The sequence below is a fragment of the Podarcis gaigeae genome (genome assembly GCF_964106915.1).
Source record: "Podarcis gaigeae genome assembly, chromosome: 10".
Taxonomy (NCBI): domain Eukaryota; kingdom Metazoa; phylum Chordata; class Lepidosauria; order Squamata; family Lacertidae; genus Podarcis; species Podarcis gaigeae.
In genome coordinates this window covers 3703852-3722792 of record NC_139686.1, presented here as the reverse complement: position 1 = coordinate 3722792, position 18941 = coordinate 3703852, and the positions used below count along the sequence as shown (strand labels likewise).

General features: G+C 46.8%; 2 protein-coding genes across 4 annotated transcripts in view; one reads left to right on the top strand and one right to left on the bottom strand.

The window, feature by feature from the left end:
- The window catches only part of TYMP (thymidine phosphorylase), a 242030-nt gene that overhangs the window by 187287 nt on the left and 35802 nt on the right, over window positions 1–18941 (bottom strand). The window lies entirely within an intron of this gene.
- Window positions 3935–10239, top strand: LOC310826239 (ovocleidin-17-like). 3 transcript variants are annotated; one of them, XM_083701009.1, is made up of 6 exons: window positions 3935–4319; window positions 5026–5152; window positions 6322–6401; window positions 8601–8735; window positions 9051–9162; window positions 9743–10239. In XM_083701009.1, exons 2-6 carry the CDS (start codon window positions 5032–5034, stop codon window positions 9823–9825), a joined length of 531 nt encoding a protein of 176 aa, XP_083557135.1. In that variant the 5' UTR covers window positions 3935–4319; window positions 5026–5031; the 3' UTR covers window positions 9826–10239. The 3 variants fall into 3 exon arrangements, with proteins under 3 accessions (XP_083557135.1, XP_083557136.1, XP_083557134.1); XM_083701010.1 differs by lacking the exon at window positions 3935–4319 and adding an exon at window positions 4367–4497; XM_083701008.1 differs by lacking the exon at window positions 3935–4319 and having other exon boundaries at window positions 4893–5152.

Below are 18941 nucleotides of genomic sequence, written 5' to 3'. Positions count from 1 at the left end.
TCGACTGTCTAGCTCCGATGCGCCCTCTCCAATTGCATTATTTATATATGTTTGTTTGTTTAGTCGTGTCCAACTCTTCGTGACCCCATGGACCAGAGCACACCAGGCATACACACACACACACACACACACACGTGTGTGTATATATATATACACGCACCATCAGAACTGCATCTGTTTGGGAAGCCAGTGGTGCCATGTGGATGGGTATGCATTTGCCATTTGCAAAGGAATGAGGTTCATCAGGGTAGCTGATCACTGATTGGTGTTGATACAAAGATTTTAACAGCAACCATAGCAAACAGTATCCAGCAAGCCATAGCGTCAGTTGCTAAGAATGACCAAACCAGCAGACAAGCAGCAGATTATATCAGATTGGTATGGCTTTGATAGAATTAAACAAAAGTAAAGATCAATTCCTAACTTTATCATTAGATGCTGAAAGGGAACGGTATATGAAGGCAGCTTTCAGTAAATTTGAATTTCCTTTGGACTTTAAAAACAAATTGAAATATTGCATGACTTGCCTACATCTAGAATGAAAGTGAATGGCATCATGTCTGCTATTTTCCCATTGTCTAGAGGTACAAAAAAGGATGTCCACTTTCACCTTTGTTTGTAAATATTTGCCTAGAACCCATGGCCTCTGTTATTAGACAACATTGTGAGATCTGCAGAGCAGATCACAACATAGCTGTCAACTTTTCCCTTTTCTTGCAAGGAATCCTATTCAGAATATGGAAATTTCTCTTTAAAAAAGGGAAATGTTGACAGCTATGGATCACAATTGGTTTTATTTGCCGATGACACTCTTTTGCTTATTTCTGCTGTTCTTATGTTGATGAAAACAGTAGGTGCCTTTGGTAAAATATCGGAATTCTATTAATTGGTCCAAGTTGGAACTCGTGCCAATAGGTGATCATTTGATGATGTCCTCTGCTGTGTGGGACTACTATGGCACCACACTCACCTCCACCTCCACTCACCTCCACCTTGCACCACCTTCCTCCCTGTAAAGGTGCACAGCTCTGAGGTTATTTAATTACATATACCTTGAAAAGCAAGATGTGGCCTTTGAAATGCACTGTTGGGGGGGGTGAATACTCTGTACCTCTGCTACAGAAGACTGGGGGCAGTTCTTCTGAAACCAAACTCCTCCTGGGTATATCAGGATGTGCTCATAGCAGCCCACAAACAGCATTAGCTGGTGGGCAGGATTTCAATCTATACTCTGATTAGGCAAAGGAACATGGTGTTTCATGCCCTGTCTTATCAAATGATGGAGAATGGATTCCTCTTGATGATGCCAACTGAGTTGCAAGAACATTTCCTGATGACGATGACATGTGGGAAAGTATGCGCCAGTCATGCATTTGTGCATTTGGATCAGAAGAGGATAGCAAGGAAGGAGGATAGCATGAAGGAAGGTGCCATTCTGGCCGACACCTTGGGCCAGGAACAGTTTTCATGCCAGAGTGATGAAGTTCCGAAGAACAGATCTCACTCCTTCATGTTTGGTCGATGCACAGCTACATCTGGCTCTGAAATGAAGCAGATCTCCAGGCTTCTAGCCCTACTGGAAGAGGGCGGGGAAACAAATCTGGAGTCTTCTGTCTCCAAAAGCAGAGGCTCCACCACAGAGTTATGCCAACCCCGGAAGAGCTCCCTGCCCTTGATCAAGTAAGAGGTGTTCACTGACACTGCTGTTATAGCAAGCACCTCACCTCTAAGGCAAGCTCCGACCACTGTCCCACAATCCCAGAGACCCAGTGGATCAGGGAACCACACAGCCCTGCCGTTCCACTTCAGTTGCACCCTGTGCAGAAGTTGATCTCCCCCAGTGGCGTAGCGTGGGGGGTGCAGGGGGGGCCGGCCGCACCGGGCGCAACATCTGGGGGTTAGGGTTAGGGGGCACAAATCCACGGGTTAGGGGGTGCAAATCCACGGGTTAGGGGGTGCAAATTACCTGCCTTGCCCCGGGTGCTGACAACCCACGCTATGCCACTGATCTCCCCCCCCCCCTCCCATTCCAGATCAGGAAACAGGACAAAATCTCACCCTGCCATTCATGATCACCTTGGAGATGTGGAACAGACACTCTCCTTGTCCATCTCAACCAGATTGTCTCACTCTGAAGAAAGAAAGATACACACATACACCACTTTTCTTCCTTAAAGTTAGGGAAAGAGGTGGGGCTTCATTAGCTGACACAATACACTCAAAGTAAGAGGTGATGTTGTCTTTGTCCATGGAGTTTCCTTGGCAGGGATACTGGAGTGGCTTGCCGGTTCCTGCTCCAGGTGATCACGTTTGGTCAAAGCTCTCCACTATGACCTGTCCATCTTGGATGGCCCTGCATGGCATAGCCCATAGATTCTCTGAGTTATTCAAGCCCCTTCACCACGGCAAAGCAGTGATCCATGAAGGATCCATGGTGAGAGCCGTCACGAAATTAAAAGATGCCTGCTTCTTGGGAGAAAAGCAATGGCAAACCTAGACAGCATCTTAAAAAGCAGAGACATCACCTTGCCAACAAAGGTCCGTATAGTGAGTGTCTGCAGGCGGTTGAAGGATGGGTGGCAGCTAACAGATTGAGGTTGAGTCCTGACAAGACAGAAGTACTGTTTTGGGGGGACAGGAGGCGGGCAGGTGTGGAGGATTCCCTGGTCCTGAATGGGGTAACTGTGCCCCTGAAGGACCAGGTGCGCAGCCTGGGAGTCATTTTGGACTCACAGCTGTCCATGGAGGCACAGGTCAAATCTGTGTCCAGGGCAGCTGTTTACCAGCTCCATCTGGTACGTAGGCTGAGACCCTATCTGCCTGCGAACTGCCTCGCAAGAGTGGTGCATGCTCTGGTTATCTCCCGCTTGGACTACTGCAATGCGCTGTATGTGGGGCCACCTTTGAAGGTGACCCGGAAACTACAACTAATCCAGAATGCAGCAGCTACACTGGTGACTGGGAGTGGCTGCCGAGACCATATAACACCGGTCTTGAAAGACCTACATTGGCTCCCAGTACGTTTCTAAGCACAATTCAAAGTGTTGGTGCTGGATTTAAAGCCCTAAACGGCCTCGGCCCAGTATACCTGAAGGAGCGTCTCCACCCCCATTGTTCTGCCCGGATACTGAGGTCTAGCACCGAGAGCCTTCTGTCGCTTCCCTCACTGCGAGAAGCCAAGTTACAGGGAACCAGGCAGAGGGCCATCTCGGTAGTGGCACCCGCCCTGTGGAACGCCCTCTCACCAGATGTCAAAGAGAACAACAACTACCAGACTTTTAGAAAACATCTGAAGGCAGCCCTGTTTAGGGAGGCTTTTAATGTTTGATGTACTACAGTATTTTAATATTTCTTGGAAGCCGCCCAGAGTGGCTGGGGAAGCCCAGCCAGATGGGTGGGGTATAAATAATAAATTATTATTATTATTATTATTGTTGTTGTTGTTGTTGTTGTTGTTGTGCTATGGGCTATGGTTTTCCCAGTAGTGATGTATGGAAGTGAGAGCTGGACCATAAAGAAGGCTGATTGCTGAAAAATGGATGCTTTTGAATTCTGGTGCTGGAGGAGACTCTTGAGAGTCCCATGGACTGTGAGAAGATCAAACCTCTCCATTCTGAAGGAAATCAGCCCTGAGTGCTCACTGGAAGGACAGATCCTGAAGCTGAGGCTCCAAGACTTTGGCCACCTCCTGAGAAGAGAAGACTCCCTGGAAAAGACCCTGATGCTGGGAAAGATGGAGGGCACAAGGAGAAGGGGACGATAGAGGACGAGATGGTGGGACAGTGTTCTGGAAGCTACCAGCATGAGTTTGACCAAACTGTGGGAGGCAGTGGAAGACAGGAGTGCCTGGCGTGCTCTGGTCCAGGGGGTCATGAGGAGTCATATACGTCTGAATGACTAAACAACAACAAAGAGGCAATGTGGGGAGAAGCAGCAATGACCACATTTTGCAAAATGGGTGGGCAGATCCAGCAGCACTCTTCCTACCTTCTTACTTTCTCCTTGCCTAGCATGACTCTCCTCCTCCTTGCTAATTCCCACTTCATAGCAGCTGGATATTTTTCAGTCCACAGTGGCTTTTAGGTGAAAGAGATCTTTCTGTACTTCTGTGCTCTGATGCAAAAGATCTCGGTGTATGATTGTGTTGAACCATTAGGCTTTCCTTGTGCTGCCAAGTGTCTCTCACCACATGACATTGCCTACCTATCAGACTATAAATGACACATAAAGACCAGCTTCCCACCCAGGCGTAGCTCAACTGGAACACTTGAATAAGGAAGAATCAGCAGCTCAGAGAGAGAGAGAAGCTGAAAAACCAGGTGAGTTATCTCCCCCCCTTCTGATCTCTTTGACTCTCCATGCTGGCCTTTGAATGGCAGCTATATCTCCAAAGTGAGCAGCACATGAACAATGGGGTACCTTTGTGTCTCAGGGACCAGCTCCCCAACAAATAAGAGAGTTGATAAATCTATAAAGTGAAATGATTTGATCTTGAGGGTTTGTAACTCCTTACTTTTTTCTGTTTAGTAAAGGTAAAGGTACCCCTGCCCATACGGGCCAGTCTTGCCAGACTCTCGGGTTGTGCGCTCATCTCACTCTAGAGGCCGGGAGCCAGCGCTGTCCGCAGACACTTCCGGGTCACGTGGCCAGCGTGACAAGCTGCATCTGGCGAGCCAGCGCAGCACACGGAACGCCGTTTACCTTCCCGCTGGTAAGCGGTCCCTATTTATCTACTTGCACCCGGAGGTGCTTTCGAACTGCTAGGTTGGCAGGCGCTGGGACCGAACGACGGGAGCGCACCCCGTCGCGGGGATTTGAACCGCTGACCATGCGATTGGCAAGTCCTAGGCGCTGAGGTTTTACCCACAGCGCCACCCGCGTTTCTGTTTACCTTTACTTTATTCTATCTGGGTGAGATAATGAGTGTTTTTTTCTGTTAGAAAGAAAGCGAATGCCTTGCCTTCTGAGCGATGGATGCAGGAAACTCAGCCTAGCAATTGTGTGTTTTGTGTTTTCTGTCTCTAGAAGCAGATGCAGCCTTCCTCCGACCCCAGGCTCAGCCTCCTTTGCACCTGCCTTGTTCTGATATGGCAGCTCTCCTTTGGCTTCGCAATGAAAGTAAAAAAAGCAAACAACCTCTACGGTCCCACTGGTAAGGTATCATTTCATCTCGGAGGTGGTTGATGTCTCCTTAGAGAAAGAGAAGCTTCTGGCAGCATTAGAAAGCCAAGTGCAGATCCATTGGCATTTTTGCCCAACCTCTCGTGTGCCTTTTTGGTTAAATTATCAGATCCAACAATTCCAGCCAGTCTTGGATGATGCATATTGTATTTCATCAGTTTCCTAGGGTAAAATAGTTGTATCCCTTTCTGAAGAGGTGAGTTTTAGCCACTGTGATCCATGTGCTGGTCTTGGTCCAGGCTAGACTACTGTAATGTGTCGTGTGTGGGTCTGGCCCTGTAGACTGTTTGGTTCAAAATGACAGAATCCTGTTCTGTTTACAGCACGCAGCTTGAATAGCACTTAGATCGTACCAGTTTTAATGTCTCCCAGTGCACTTCAACGTGCTGACTTTAACTTTCAGGCCCCTGTCAAAACAAAAAAAATTCCTTCCAGTAGCACCTTAAAGACCAACTAAGTTAGTTCTTGGTATGAGCTTTCGTGTGCATGCACACTTCTTCAGAGGTGTATCTGAAGAAGTGTGCATGCACACGAAAGCTCATACCAAGAACTAACTTAGTTGGTCTTTAAGGTGCTACTGGAAGGAATTTTTTTTGTTTTGACTATGGCAGACCAACACCTATCTGTTTCAGGCCCCTGAATGGGATGGACCTATGAAATCTGTGGACTTGTTTGTGCCTGTATCCTCTTCCTTACACACGGACGTTCCAGTTGGATACTGGTCTGTCCACCATCTTCATCTTTCAGTAGTTCTTTTCTGAGGTAGCTCCACACCTTTGGAACCCGCACCCTCAGTATAGTTGCAGTGACCAGCTACACTTTTCAGAATCATTCTGGGTTTAGTTGTATTTATTTCCTCGTGGTTTTTTATTATTGGTTGAAATAAGATTATCTATTGCTATTATTCTCATTAGCTTTCCTTGGCTGGAAAATTGGCAGGTAAATAATTTAATACAATGAAAATATTATATGTCATATTGGACACCAAGAAAGTGGAGGACCCCATGACCTGGGACGTCTTTGAGGACGTTCAATTTCCCTTTGGCTTTTATGACACCCCAAAAATATTTTATTTCCACTGTTTCATGTGCTGACGTGACCATGTTGAATGCTAATGTTCTCCCTCTCTGTTACCTCAAGGCTGCCTCCGGGGCTGGAAAAAAGAAATGGAAAGCTGCTATCATGGCTTTTCCAACCGCCTAACATGGCACGAGGCAGTGGTAAGAAGGGCCTCTAGGTGCTTTGGGTGGGTCCAGAAAGAGCAAGGGCACAAAACACAATATATGCTTGAGAGTCTCTGCAGAAGACATGTTATGAATCTCAATCCCATGGCCATGTTTTTTATCCCAGGAGGCCATCTTTTGCATCTCAAGAGCTGATGAGATGTCATTTAGGCATCTGATGTGAGGCCTTGGGCAACCAGCTCAGTTCATCAGTTTATTGTTCTTCTCAGATTCAGATGAGGCTGAGGAAGCTCAGGACCATTGCCTGGAACCACTAGGGGGCTGGATGAGGGCCACCAGGCTGAAACTCAATCCTGGAAAGATGCAGGTTATGTGGGATAGTGATTGGATAGGCAGGCCTTCTTTAAGATGGCTTGAGATGGTGGGCTCATCATCCCAGAAAAGACCCGTTGGCCCCAAAGGTTGGAGTACGTACTCAGGTTTGATGAAGGCTCCAACATGTTCTGCTTTCAAGTGAGCCCCCAGGGACAGGGTAGGGTCATAAGCAACATCATTTTATCAGGAACAACTTGGAGAACCCACCATACCTTAGAGATGAAGTGAGCAAGATCCCCAGCACCCACTGAACACACATTTGAAGAACACGAACTTCCCTTAAGAATCCTGGGAACTGTAGGTTGCTGTCCGCAGGGCTACAGTCCCCACGGATCTTGGGTAAAACCTACATGCTCTGGATGTTTACTGAAGGTGCTTGAAATGTATGGTGTGGGAGTCACGGAAGCCCACCAGGAAAATAACAGCCGTGTCAGCACCCTGAGGGATGATATCTGATGCACACAGCTAGTCTGCTTGCACTACTCTGAACTCAAACCTGTCCTGTCACACGCCTGCCCTGTCAGATCAACAGCAGAGATGCAGCAGTGGAACAAGCCAATTGGGTGCCTGGGGTGGCGCACATGCCCTGCGTCCAGAGGCGGGGCCAGCTGGGGCAGGACTCTCCGCTGGGCCTCCGAGGAGTCTGCATGCCTCTTCCCACTCAGCCACCCTACAGCTGATGGGGAGGTGGCGGGCAGACCATTTGGGGCAGTGTAGAACCTGCGGGCAACCAAGCCACTGCGTCACTCCCAGGAGAGACACATGACTCAGGTACGCTGCAGGCCCCGCGGTGAGTGCCACCCGGCATTTTGTCACCCCCCTCAGTGGCAAAGTGTACCGTATTTTTCGCCCTATAGGACGCACTATTTCCCCTTCAAAAATGAAGGGGGAATGTGTGTGCATCCTATGGGGTGAATGCAGGCTCCTTGGCTTCAGCGATAGCAACGCGAAGCCTCCGAAGCCTGCACTCCGGAGGCTTTGCGTTGCTTCCGCTGAAGCCAGGAGAGTCTGCTCTTTGAGGCTGGTGGTGGGGGAAAGCAGCGCTTCCCCCCCATCGCCAGCCCCAGAGGATCGGGGGCAGCGGGAAGGCACCTTCGCACTGCTCCCCAACCCCGCTTTGAGGGGAGCAGTGCTTCCCCCCATTGAAAGCCCCACAAGCTGGGTCAAAAAGCCCGCAGGAGCCACACAGCCTTTAAGGAGCACGCTGCTCTTGGGTGCTTTTCCCCAAGGAGGGAGAAGGGACTGACTGGCTGAGTCAGTCCCTTCTCCCTCCTGTGGGCTTTTACGGGAGATGGAAGAATTCCCCCACCTCCCGCAAAAGGACCCAGAAGCCATGCGCTCTTTAAAGGCTGCTCCCAGAGCTGTGGGGGGGGGGATCAAGGGAAAAAGAGCTGGGGGGGAATCATATTTTTTTCCTTGATTTCCCCCCCTGAAAACTAGGTGCGTCCTATGGGCCGGTGCGCCCTATAGGGTGAAAAATACGGTATTATTAAAAATAACACCCAAAACTGGAGTATATCAAGTGATATTGCAAACAAATGTTTATATACTAGGGCAATGTCCACTCAAATGCTGCTTAGTCCTCCCGAGAACTTTTCTTTTTATAAACAAAATCACAAACTAAAAGTGGAGATTCTAATTAAAAATCAGATAATGAAGAAACTGAGCAAGACACAAAAGGGGATATTGCATCATGGTGGATCTCAGGTGGCCAAACAAAGCTTGCATTTCAATCAGTCACATGTCCAGAGCTGGATTTCCAAGTATTGTGACTGCAATATTCAACCTTGAACCTGACTTTGAGGAGAATTCAAAGATAAGTCTAGCTGCATAAAGCTCATTCTTTTTTCCACCTCTCAGAGAGCCTGCCGTGTATTTGACATGACTTCTGAGCTTGTCTCTATCCGTGAAGCAACAGAACTGGATTTATTGGCTAAAGACCTTAAAAGATCGATGGAACTAAGTGTCTGGATTGGATTGTCAGACGAGGATAGGGTGAGTCTCCAAGGCCTTCTCCTCCTCCTCCTCCGTCAGCACTGTTGGAGCTGATAGTAAATGAATTCAGTGGGAAGATTCTTCTATGGGGCTTCCCCAGCTGATGTCCTCAAAATGTTATGAGAAGGTTCTCTGGACTCAACATACTTGAGGCCAAAACAGTCATGGTGGGCTCCTGGCTGATGTCCTGCAACGCAAATAACGTTGTCTGTGGTTCGTTTGGGTGGAATCATCAAGGAGTGTGCTGTGTCCTTGGAAGTGTCTCCTGATGATCTGTTCTTTCTAAAGAGCATATCAACTCTCTTGTCCCTGCAGAATGGAAATTGGAAGTGGACAGATGGCTCTGCTGCCAAGTTCTTACCATGGGCAGAGGGAGAACCTAATAAACATGGCATCAACTCATGTGCCTCCTTGTTTCGTGGGGACGGTAAGGAGTCCGCTCTCAGGGCTGGTACTTTGGAGCTGCCATGCTCAATGCAATGTGGGTTGCAGTATTTTCTAAATTTCTACTGAAGGTATGAGATGTGCTCCTTGCCTGCTCTTTGGCCAAGAGGTCGTGAGTGAAGGACTTCCTTTGGTGCCCTTTCATCTGTTAGATGGACATATTTCCAAGCTGCCTTACAAGAATCTAGCCTCCCCAAGCATAGCTGTCAACTTTTCCCTTTTCTTATTCGGAATAAGGGAATTTCCCTTTAAAAAAGGGAAACATTGACAGCTATGTTCCCAAGGTGGCTCAGGCTGACAGGGAACACCATCCTAATCCACTTTTGCTTTCTACTCAAAGTCCTCCCCATAGATGCCACCACCCACCTTGGCCAATTTAGTATTGGATGAGTGGCTTGGTTTCTTTTGAATGGGAGAAGAAGAAAGGACATTCCCTGTGGCCACCGTGGGGTGGGGGTACATGTGTTTTGAGGGTGTTGGGGTCCCAACAGCAGCAGCATGCCAAGGAGCTCCTGGTGTCTGCTGTTGACTCTGCCTAAGACCATTTCTCTGTGTTTCTCCAGGTTTTGAGAAATTTAGAGCAGAGAGCTGCAATAATGTAGAGTCCTATATTTGCAAACATAGGCCAAATTACGGATCCTCCTGACCTCTTCACTCTCCCTGGCTGACCCCATCAAATCTCAGAAGCTTCCATCCAACGATGTCTTTCTACCTGCGCCTTTTTCAGAATATGAACACGTCAGAGGTGCCCTTCTGCCCCATTCCAGTGGCCCATCTATTCCAGCGTCCTGCTCTTACTGTAGCCTGCAATAGATCTAACTGAATCCTGCAAGTAGCAAGAGCCCCCTTCCCTGGGAGCCCAGGATGAAGAACCTTTGTGGCCTTTCAGATGTTGCTTGAGGACCACTAGCATCATCCTAGACAACTGGCCATGATGAGTGGGAATGATGAGAGTGGGAGTCCACCAACGTCAGGAGGACAACAGTCTCCCCATCCCTAATAGATGCCTCAGCCCACTGTGAATTTAAACACATGCCCCTGAAACAGCAGTCAATTACTTCCATTTGTGGTTCGAGGACCCGAACCCCGCGCAGTGGAATGAAACACAAGGACACGTGATATAAGGTTAATGGGCCACAACTTTATTGATTACAGCAAGTGAAAAGGTATTGGCTTAGGCATTGGATTACGTCAGCTGACTCCACCCACTCACAGAGGGGTGAGTCTAAAAAACAAACAAAGGGGGTTTATTCACCAGTAGGTGGAGCCTGTTGATGCTAATCCAACTATAGGCTCTCCCCTGATGTCACCGAGGGTCATGCCATGGCCTCCCGCCAAGCAGGCATCGCCACAGGACGACAAAAAGTGAGGGCTGGAGGCTGGCGCCACAGCAATTCAGGCTGCTGTACACGCCCCCTTGAAGGCACCTGGTTGGGTGCCTGGCCGAGGGCGTGGGCGCCAGCCAGGTGAGTGGGAGGCAGGGGGCAAACGCCCCCTGCTTGAGGCGGAGTCCGGCTCCCGGCCACAACCACTCCCCTCTCTTGCAGGGAGGAGAGTCTTTATTACTTCCTGCCCCTGCCAACTCACATGTCTCCAATATCCTGATTCAGATTGAAAGCCATTTAGGACATTCAACTGGTCTCTTTTAGTTTGCAAAGAACCAATGCACTTTTATGGCAGTGTCTTCTAGAGCCCTGGGAAGGGTGAAGCCTTAATGAAAGCAAGCCCTCTGCAGAGGAGAAATGACTGTTTGCAGGTGCGGCTTGAATTCAAACCACACCTGCAAAAAGACAAAGTGGGGCTTGCAGCCAGCCCCCTTGCAGCTGTGCTTCTCAGCGCAAACCAGCTGCTTGTTGCTGAAAGGGTGTCTCCAAAGGGGCTTCAGTCCAGCACTAATTAGATGAGAGCAAGGCAGTAGGACATTCCCTATGGGGCTTGCTCTTAGCACCAATCAGTGGTGAAGAGGAGGGCCTCTGAAATGCACTTTCCCATCAATTTGGAAGGGAAATCTATGGCGGGAAATCTGAATTGCAACCAACTCAAGGAGTGCTTGCTATCCCCAAGTCCTGCTTGCAAAGGATTAATTAGGAGCTCACTTTCTGCTCCCAATTGTCCCATAGGATTACCTGCTCCACACGTAACACTGGATCTACTGGACAATGAGCAGAAGAAGGAACCCTCCTCTGCAGATCCCTGACCTTTAAGTCATTTTGATAGGGAAACATAACTGTCTATAATGTGTGCATGCCTCTACAAATATGCTTCAGAAATAAATACTTCTACATTGCATCAGCCTCAGTGACTTCTCTGTCATTTGTTCAAACACTTCAAAGTGCTGGTTAGGGCCTTCAACACGTTGGTCTTGAGGGCAATCTACTCTTCTATAAGCTATGATACTCGTGGAGGCATGTGTCCCATTAAACTTTAATTAGTTTAATGTAAATGCCCAGTGCGCTTCCATCGTCACAAGTCCCACTACAGCAGAGTATTTCGCACAGCAGTTGAAGAAGGGCAGGAGAGGCAGTATCTTTTCAAAGAGGAGTCTTGGAGCATGCGGTTTGTAACTCAAAGATAAGGTTTATTTACACAACAAGAAACAACCCTGGCGAAGAACCACACATCTCAGCAAACACGCCCAAAAAGGGGAGAAAAGGGGAAGAACAAACACACAGGAGACTATTTATACAAACTCATGTTCCTGGAAGCCTAATGACCTCCAGCTGCTCAGTGATTAGAGCGTTTCTGCTACCCTTTAACCCTTTGATAGCAACACCCCCTCTCGCTCGTAACACTGAGCTGTACCAACCTTAATTCAAATTTAAACCTGAACAGAAACATTTATGAGATTGCGGACTCAAAGCTTTCGTAAAACCGTCTGCGAGATTTTCTTGGCTTGGACAATACTTTAGTTCAATTAAACCTTGTTTTACACTTTGGCATACATTTTGATAACGGATATCCAAGTGTTTTGTGTGTGCCTTGAATTGACCTGATTTAGCTAGTTTAATACAAGGTTGATTGTCTTCCCACACTCTGATAGGTAGGGAACATTCTCCAAACAATTCTTGTACCAGTTGCTTATAAAATTCCAGTTCTCTACATACATCTGATAATGCATTGAACTCAGATTCAGTTGAACTTAAAGCTATAAGTGATTGCTTTCTTGATCTCCAACCAATTAGTGCATTTCCAAATTTTATCGCCATTCCTGACACTGATTTTCTATCTGGTCCAGCATCTGCCCAACTGCTGTCGGCCCAACATTCAAGTTGTGTGCTGCCCTCTGCTGATAGTTTTAAGCGAAACCTTTTGGTAGTTTGGAGATACCTTAAAACTCTTTTTACTCCTTGCCAAGCATGCATTGATGGTTTTTCAGCTTGTCTACACAGCATGTTGACAGCATATGTTATATCGGGCCGAGTCCACTGTGCAATGTGGAGTAGACTGCCTATCGCTGACTGGTAAACCCCGGGATTAGAGAACTCTGCCTGTTGCTCGGCTTGAGCATCCTTTGTGTAACTTAGCTCCATTGGGGTTTTAACACCAGCACAGTTGTCCATTTTAAACCTTTCCAGCAACTGCTGGATCTTAGCTTCTTGGCTGAGCCAATAGTTCCCATTTTCATCTTGCTGAATTTTAACTCCTAGATAAACAGATACATTGCCTAGTGATTTTATCTGAAACCTTTCTCCAAGCTTTGTGGCAAATTGTTGTGCAAGTTTATCATCCTTTCCACTGTATAATAAATCGTCAATGAATATCCAGACTGCTTCTTGTTCACATCCCGAGCCTTTTAGATAAAGACACGCATCTGCTGCGCTCTTTCTGAACCCCATGCTCTCTAGAGCATCGTTTAAGCAGGAATTCCAATTACGGGCGGACTGTTTCAACCCATAAATGGATTTGTGTAGGCGCCAGACCTGGTTTGGCTTGTCTCCTTCAAAACCTGGTGGTGGTGTCATATAGACTTCCTCCTGTAAGTCTGCATTTAAATAAGCCACATTGACATCAAAATGAAACAGCTTATTTCCCTTCTTAGCTGAAGAGGCTAAAAGCATTCTTAATGACTCCGATCTTGAAGTTGGGGCATAGATTTGAGAATAGTGAACACCTTTGCGCTGCGAAAACCCTTTTGCAACTAGCCGGGCTTTATATTGCAACTCTTCAGTAGTTGTGGGCTTTAAACGATATACCCATCGACAACCTACAGCTTGTTGCCCTTTCGGAAGCTCTGTACTTGTAAACACACCGAGAGACTTCATTGAAGCCATCTCTTTTTCCATTGCTTCCTGCCACTTAACGGCTTCTGAGCTTGGAAGCTGTTGTACCTCCATATAGCTATCTGGCTCACACTGTGCCATATTTACGTATACACTTGTCACCTTAAACCGCTCTGGTGGCTTGCCCTTTGTGGCACGATTTGACCTGCGCAATTGTTCCTCTTGTGCCCCCTCTGACCGTTGGCTGTCAGAATCTGTCTCAGACTTTATACCTGGATGTGCCTCTAGGGATAAAGACCTCCGTTTAGATACCTCCCTTGGGCTTGGTGTTGCAGGCGACCTGCTTCGCTTTTGCTGTCTGCTAGGCCTACTGACTGGCGATGTTGGAACACCCCTAGATTTTGGCTTTTCTACCTTAGGAGAAGAACCTTGTGCCTGGTCAGAATCTGCATCTGAACCATGTGCACCATCCTCTTCTGGCTCACTACTCTCTGGATTTTCATTCTCAGCATAAATGCCTAAATCATCTCTCAAAATGTCAGGGTTAGCATGTAAGTGAGTCCATCCGGATTGCTCACAAAATTCAGCGCTCCTACTGAGGACCACTCTTGCAGTATCCCCATTTGGGTTCACGAATCTCCAAGATTTGGCGTGTGGTTCGTACCCGCAAAAGATGAGTTTCCTAGCCCTTGGACCTCCCTTTTTCCTTAACGCTTTTGGGATAAGTACATAGGCTGGACATCCAAACACCCGAAAGTAATTAATTTTGGGCTTCTTCCCATATAAAGCAAAATAAGGGGTAGTGCCAATAACAGAATTATATACTCGATTCAGAATATGAGTAGCCGCCTGCCAGGCTTCCGCCCAGTAACTTTGAGGGAGTTTAGCATCAAACAACATAGAGTTTGCCAACTCTTGCAGAACCCTGTTTTTACGTTCGGCCACGCCTCCTTCTTGGGGGGAATAAGGTGTAGACAGACGATGCTTAATTCCCTTTTTCTTAAAGAAATTCTGCAACACAGACCCGGTAAATTCTGACCCTCTGTCTGTCTGAAAAGCAAGTACTCTAGTACCGAATTCAAGTTCTACTGCATGAACCCAATTTTTAACTGTTTCTGCAGTATCTGCTTTTGTTTTGAGAGGAAAAAACCATGTAATCTTTGTTTTGTCATCCGAGAGACACAGTGCATACCTCGAACCTCCCATGCTAGCAACAGGCATTGGGCCACATAGGTCCATATGCACAAGTTGGAATACTTTGTCAGATTTCCTATCTGAACTGGGATAGCTGCATCTATGAACCTTCGCCCTTTTGCATGCAGTACAATCCAAATACTTAGTACATTTGTTCATTTTGCACCCTTCTGATAATTCAGGTTGCCTTTTAACATACTGAAAATTAATATGTCCCAGACGGCGGTGCCATAAATGGACACAAGAATTATGGGTAGGTGAGTTCACACAACCAGCATGAACCTGTTCAACTTCATCTGGACTTGTCTCAAAATAATATAACCCATCTCTGCATTCCACCTGCAAAAGAGATACGTTATTCTTTGAAATAGTGCAAACCCCATTTTCAAACAGTTTTAAACCCATTTCTATCAAGTTCTGACACAGACAAAATACACCCCTTCAATCCCTTTAGCACGTAGGCATCAATTTCTGTTTGCAAACATTTCAAGAACACTGTGCCTACGGTCTCTAAGGAACGTTTAGTTGAATCTGCCATTGTCACAACTTTAAGGGTTTGCAAATGTCTGCAATTCTGCAAACGGACACTAGATGGCGCCACCAGGTGGTGAGATGCACCACTGTCGATCAACCAGCGTAGATTGCTGCCTTGGCCACGCCCTTGCATCAATGACATTGCTGAAGCCATGTGCTGTGTGCTGTGGGAGTAGCCACGACCTCCTTCTCTTCTTCGACGTCCCCTGGAACTCCTTGTCTGGTTACTAGGGGTAACGGCCTTGGTGCTGTCTTGACCAGGTTCACGTGTGCAATTCCTAATTAAATGGGAAGGGGAACCACAGCGAAAACAGTGTCTAGCTGCAAAAGCATTTACTGTGTGCTCAAACTCAGCATCAACACTCTTAGGCACAGCATAACTCCCCTTTAAAGACAAACCTCTTTCTCTTTGCCTTTTATCCTGTTCATCTGCAAGCCGAGATGAAATGTATTCAAGGGTTAATTCAGTTGAAGGCATAGCTTCCAAGGTTAGAGCTAGAGTCTCATAGCTTTTATCAAGAGAAGACAACAATATGTATGACTGCTGCTCCATAGAGAAAGGAATGCCCAGCTGTCTTAGTTGATTAAAGGCAGACACCATTTTGGCAATATGTTCTTTCACACACGCTCCCGGTTGGAGACGTAAATCAAACAAACATCTTGTAGCATGGATCTTGGCCCCCGCAGTGTTTCTGGAATTTAGCCGCTGCAGAACCGTCCAGACCTCATGCGTGTTCTTTAACTCAGAAACATAAGGCATTTGCTCTGGTCCCACTGCCAAAACTAGTAGACCTTGGGCTTTCCTGTCACGTTTCTGTGAAGCTGCTGCTGTTGCTTTGTCTTCTGCAGACGCGTCTGCAGCTGCCTGTAAAGGCGGTGCTTCAGTACAACTCCACAACTCTTTTGCTTGCAACCAAACCCTCACTCTAGCCTTCCAATCTTGCCAATTTTTCCCATTGAGTCGCGTAAATGGGACAGAAAAACTTTCCTGGGACTCTGCCATCCTCCCTGGGGCTTAGGAACGATACTCACACACCTGTAGACCGTCTCCCAGCTGCTGAGGTGGCTCCTTGAGGAATAAGACGTCTTCCAGCGAGTACAAACTGCTCAGTGCCTGTTTAAAACTTTTCTAGGCACATTGCAGGACTCAAGCTGCTTTGAAAGCTTTCGTTGTCGGCAACCGCTTCTGACTTCGCTCCAGTCCTTGCATAAATCACTCTGAACTGCACTCCTTAGCTCCTTCTTGACGTACAAACACCCATAACCTGTCCCATTAAACTTTAATTAGTTTAATGTAAATGCCCAGTGTGCTTCCATCGTCACAAGTCCCACTACAGCAGAGTATTTCGCACAGCAGTTGAAGAAGGGCAGGAGAGGCAGTATCTTTTCAAAGAGGAGTCTTGGAGCATGCGGTTTGTAACTCAAAGATAAGGTTTATTTACACAACAAGAAACAACCCTGGCGAAGAACCACACATCTCAGCAAACACGCCCAAAAAGGGGAGAAAAGGGGAAGAACAAACACACAGGAGACTATTTATACAAACTCATGTTCCTGGAAGCCTAATGACCTCCAGCTGCTCAGTGATTAGAGCGTTTCTGCTACCCTTTAACCCTTTGATAGCAACAGCATGTAGTGATCAGGTGGGATTGCTATGAGGAATTACCGGTATAACAAATATAGAGTAAGCCATCTGTGTCAGCGATAAAAGCATTGCGTTGACTGGGTTTAAACTATTTTGATATGATTATTGATCAATCTACACCTCTGCATCCCTGTTCCATTTCTCTTTCTTTACAAGTCAGGTACCCACTTAGACAGGCAGGCATCCTTAATCATCAAAGACAGTGGACAGCTTCTTTTGATGTAGCTTTTCTGATATGTTAATCTTAGGATGTTAATCTTAGGGCCAGGAAACAGATCTCACCTGAAGGTGATAATGATCGCTGTCCTCCTGGCCATCATTCTTATCATGTCTATTGATTGTTTATCACCAAATGCACTCCTTTGTAGTTCTGTTTTGTTTACCCCAGAAATATGCAAGCTTAGTTAGTTTTTGTTGTTTAACTTTGTCCCCACGTGGGGTTTGTTGAAATGCTCAGAAGAAATCTGATTGGTTCTTACGAACACTCTGTAAAAAGCTCTTTTGTGAATAAAACGACCTGGGCCGGAGGGTAGACACAGATTATTATACGCACCCTTCCCAGAGTCTTGCTGCTTCAAGCCTCTGTGTGTATTAATCAGAGTTCAATCCTTCCTTTGCTTTGGGAACGCCTCGGAGGCATCTCAGGGAGTCTCCCCTTCAAGTATCCCCAAAATCAGAACTGTATTTGGGAAGCCAGTGTTAAAGTTTGTGGGTCATAAATCCTTTGACCCACTGAGTCTGCTGCAACGGCCCTGCAATAAATTTGATTTATTGCCACTCCGACAAACTTAAATGGCACCCACATGCTTCCACTCGCACGCTGCCACTCTTCTCAGTTGCCTGATAATAGCAGAGTTCACAAGCAGCGTAAAATGGCTTGTCTGTGTCGACGTGGTGTCTTCAATAACTCAGCTCAACACCAGTGCTTCTAATCTAACACTCTTTATTTAGAAGCATAACAAACAGAAAAGAAAACCGACAGAATCTAGCTGCATGTTCGCAGATTTCTGTCTCTAACAAAAACGAAGCTACCTTGCTCACATTCTCAGACAGAGAGACTGCTCTCCAGAGAGAGCTCAGCCCCCACAGAGCACAGATCAAAGGAAAATGCCCGGGTCATGTGGGCAATGAACCCAGTGAATCAGAACGCTCCTGGAGTGTTAATTCCTGACTTTCCAGATCCACAACAGCCAATGGTGCCATGGGGATAGGCACTGCTCTTTAGATATTGGAAGATAGCTATGATCTCTCAGTCTCCTCTTTTCCATGCTAAACATACCCAGCTCCTTCAACCATTCCTCATAAGGCTTGGTTTGCTGTCAGGTTGTTGTTTATTTCCTTGACATTTGATGGGAGGGCGTTCCACAGGGCAGGCGAGGATAAGAGAGAGAGAGAGAGAGAGAGAGAGAGAGAACTGGCTGCAGACGTGCAGAGAAGTGAATTTAAGAATTGAAAATGAGAACCGGAGAAGAACCAAAATGGAGAGGCCCCCCATCCCTACCTGAGGAGGGTACGGTACATTTGGGCCTCCCAGCTCCATGCACACATCCATGTTCTCTGCATTCTCAGAATCTTCCTTGAGCACAATTGTGCTGGGCCCAGGGGTAACCCATGAAACATGGTCCAGGACTCTTTTCCTTCTGATGTGGTGTTCTGTACACAGTACAGTGGTATCTTGGGTTACATAGGCTTCAGGTTACATACGCTTCAGGTTACAGACTCCGCTAAGCCAGAAATAGTACCTCGGGTTAAGTACTTTGCTTCAGGATAAGAACAGAAATTATGCTCCAGCAGCACGGCAGCAGCAGGAGGCCCCATTATCTAAAGTGGTCTGCAGGTTAAGCACAGTTTCAGGTTAAGAACAGACCTCTGGAACAAATTAAGTACTTAACTCGGGGTACCACTGTATGCTTAGTGTTAAGGTTTAGACTTATTATAAGTTATTGTAAGTTTCAGTTAAGTCTGCTGCAACTGGATTTCTTATGGTCAGTGCCAATCCTGAATGTATTGGATTTGTGACCATTATGCTCATTTGCTTTCAGCAGCAGTAAAGCTCTGCTGGACGAATTACAATTGCCTCTGGTCTGTTTTTGGGAATCCTGCAATGTGTTAAAGTTATTGCTCTGCTAACTCTGCATATTTTTTGCTCCATAAGACGCACTTTTTTCT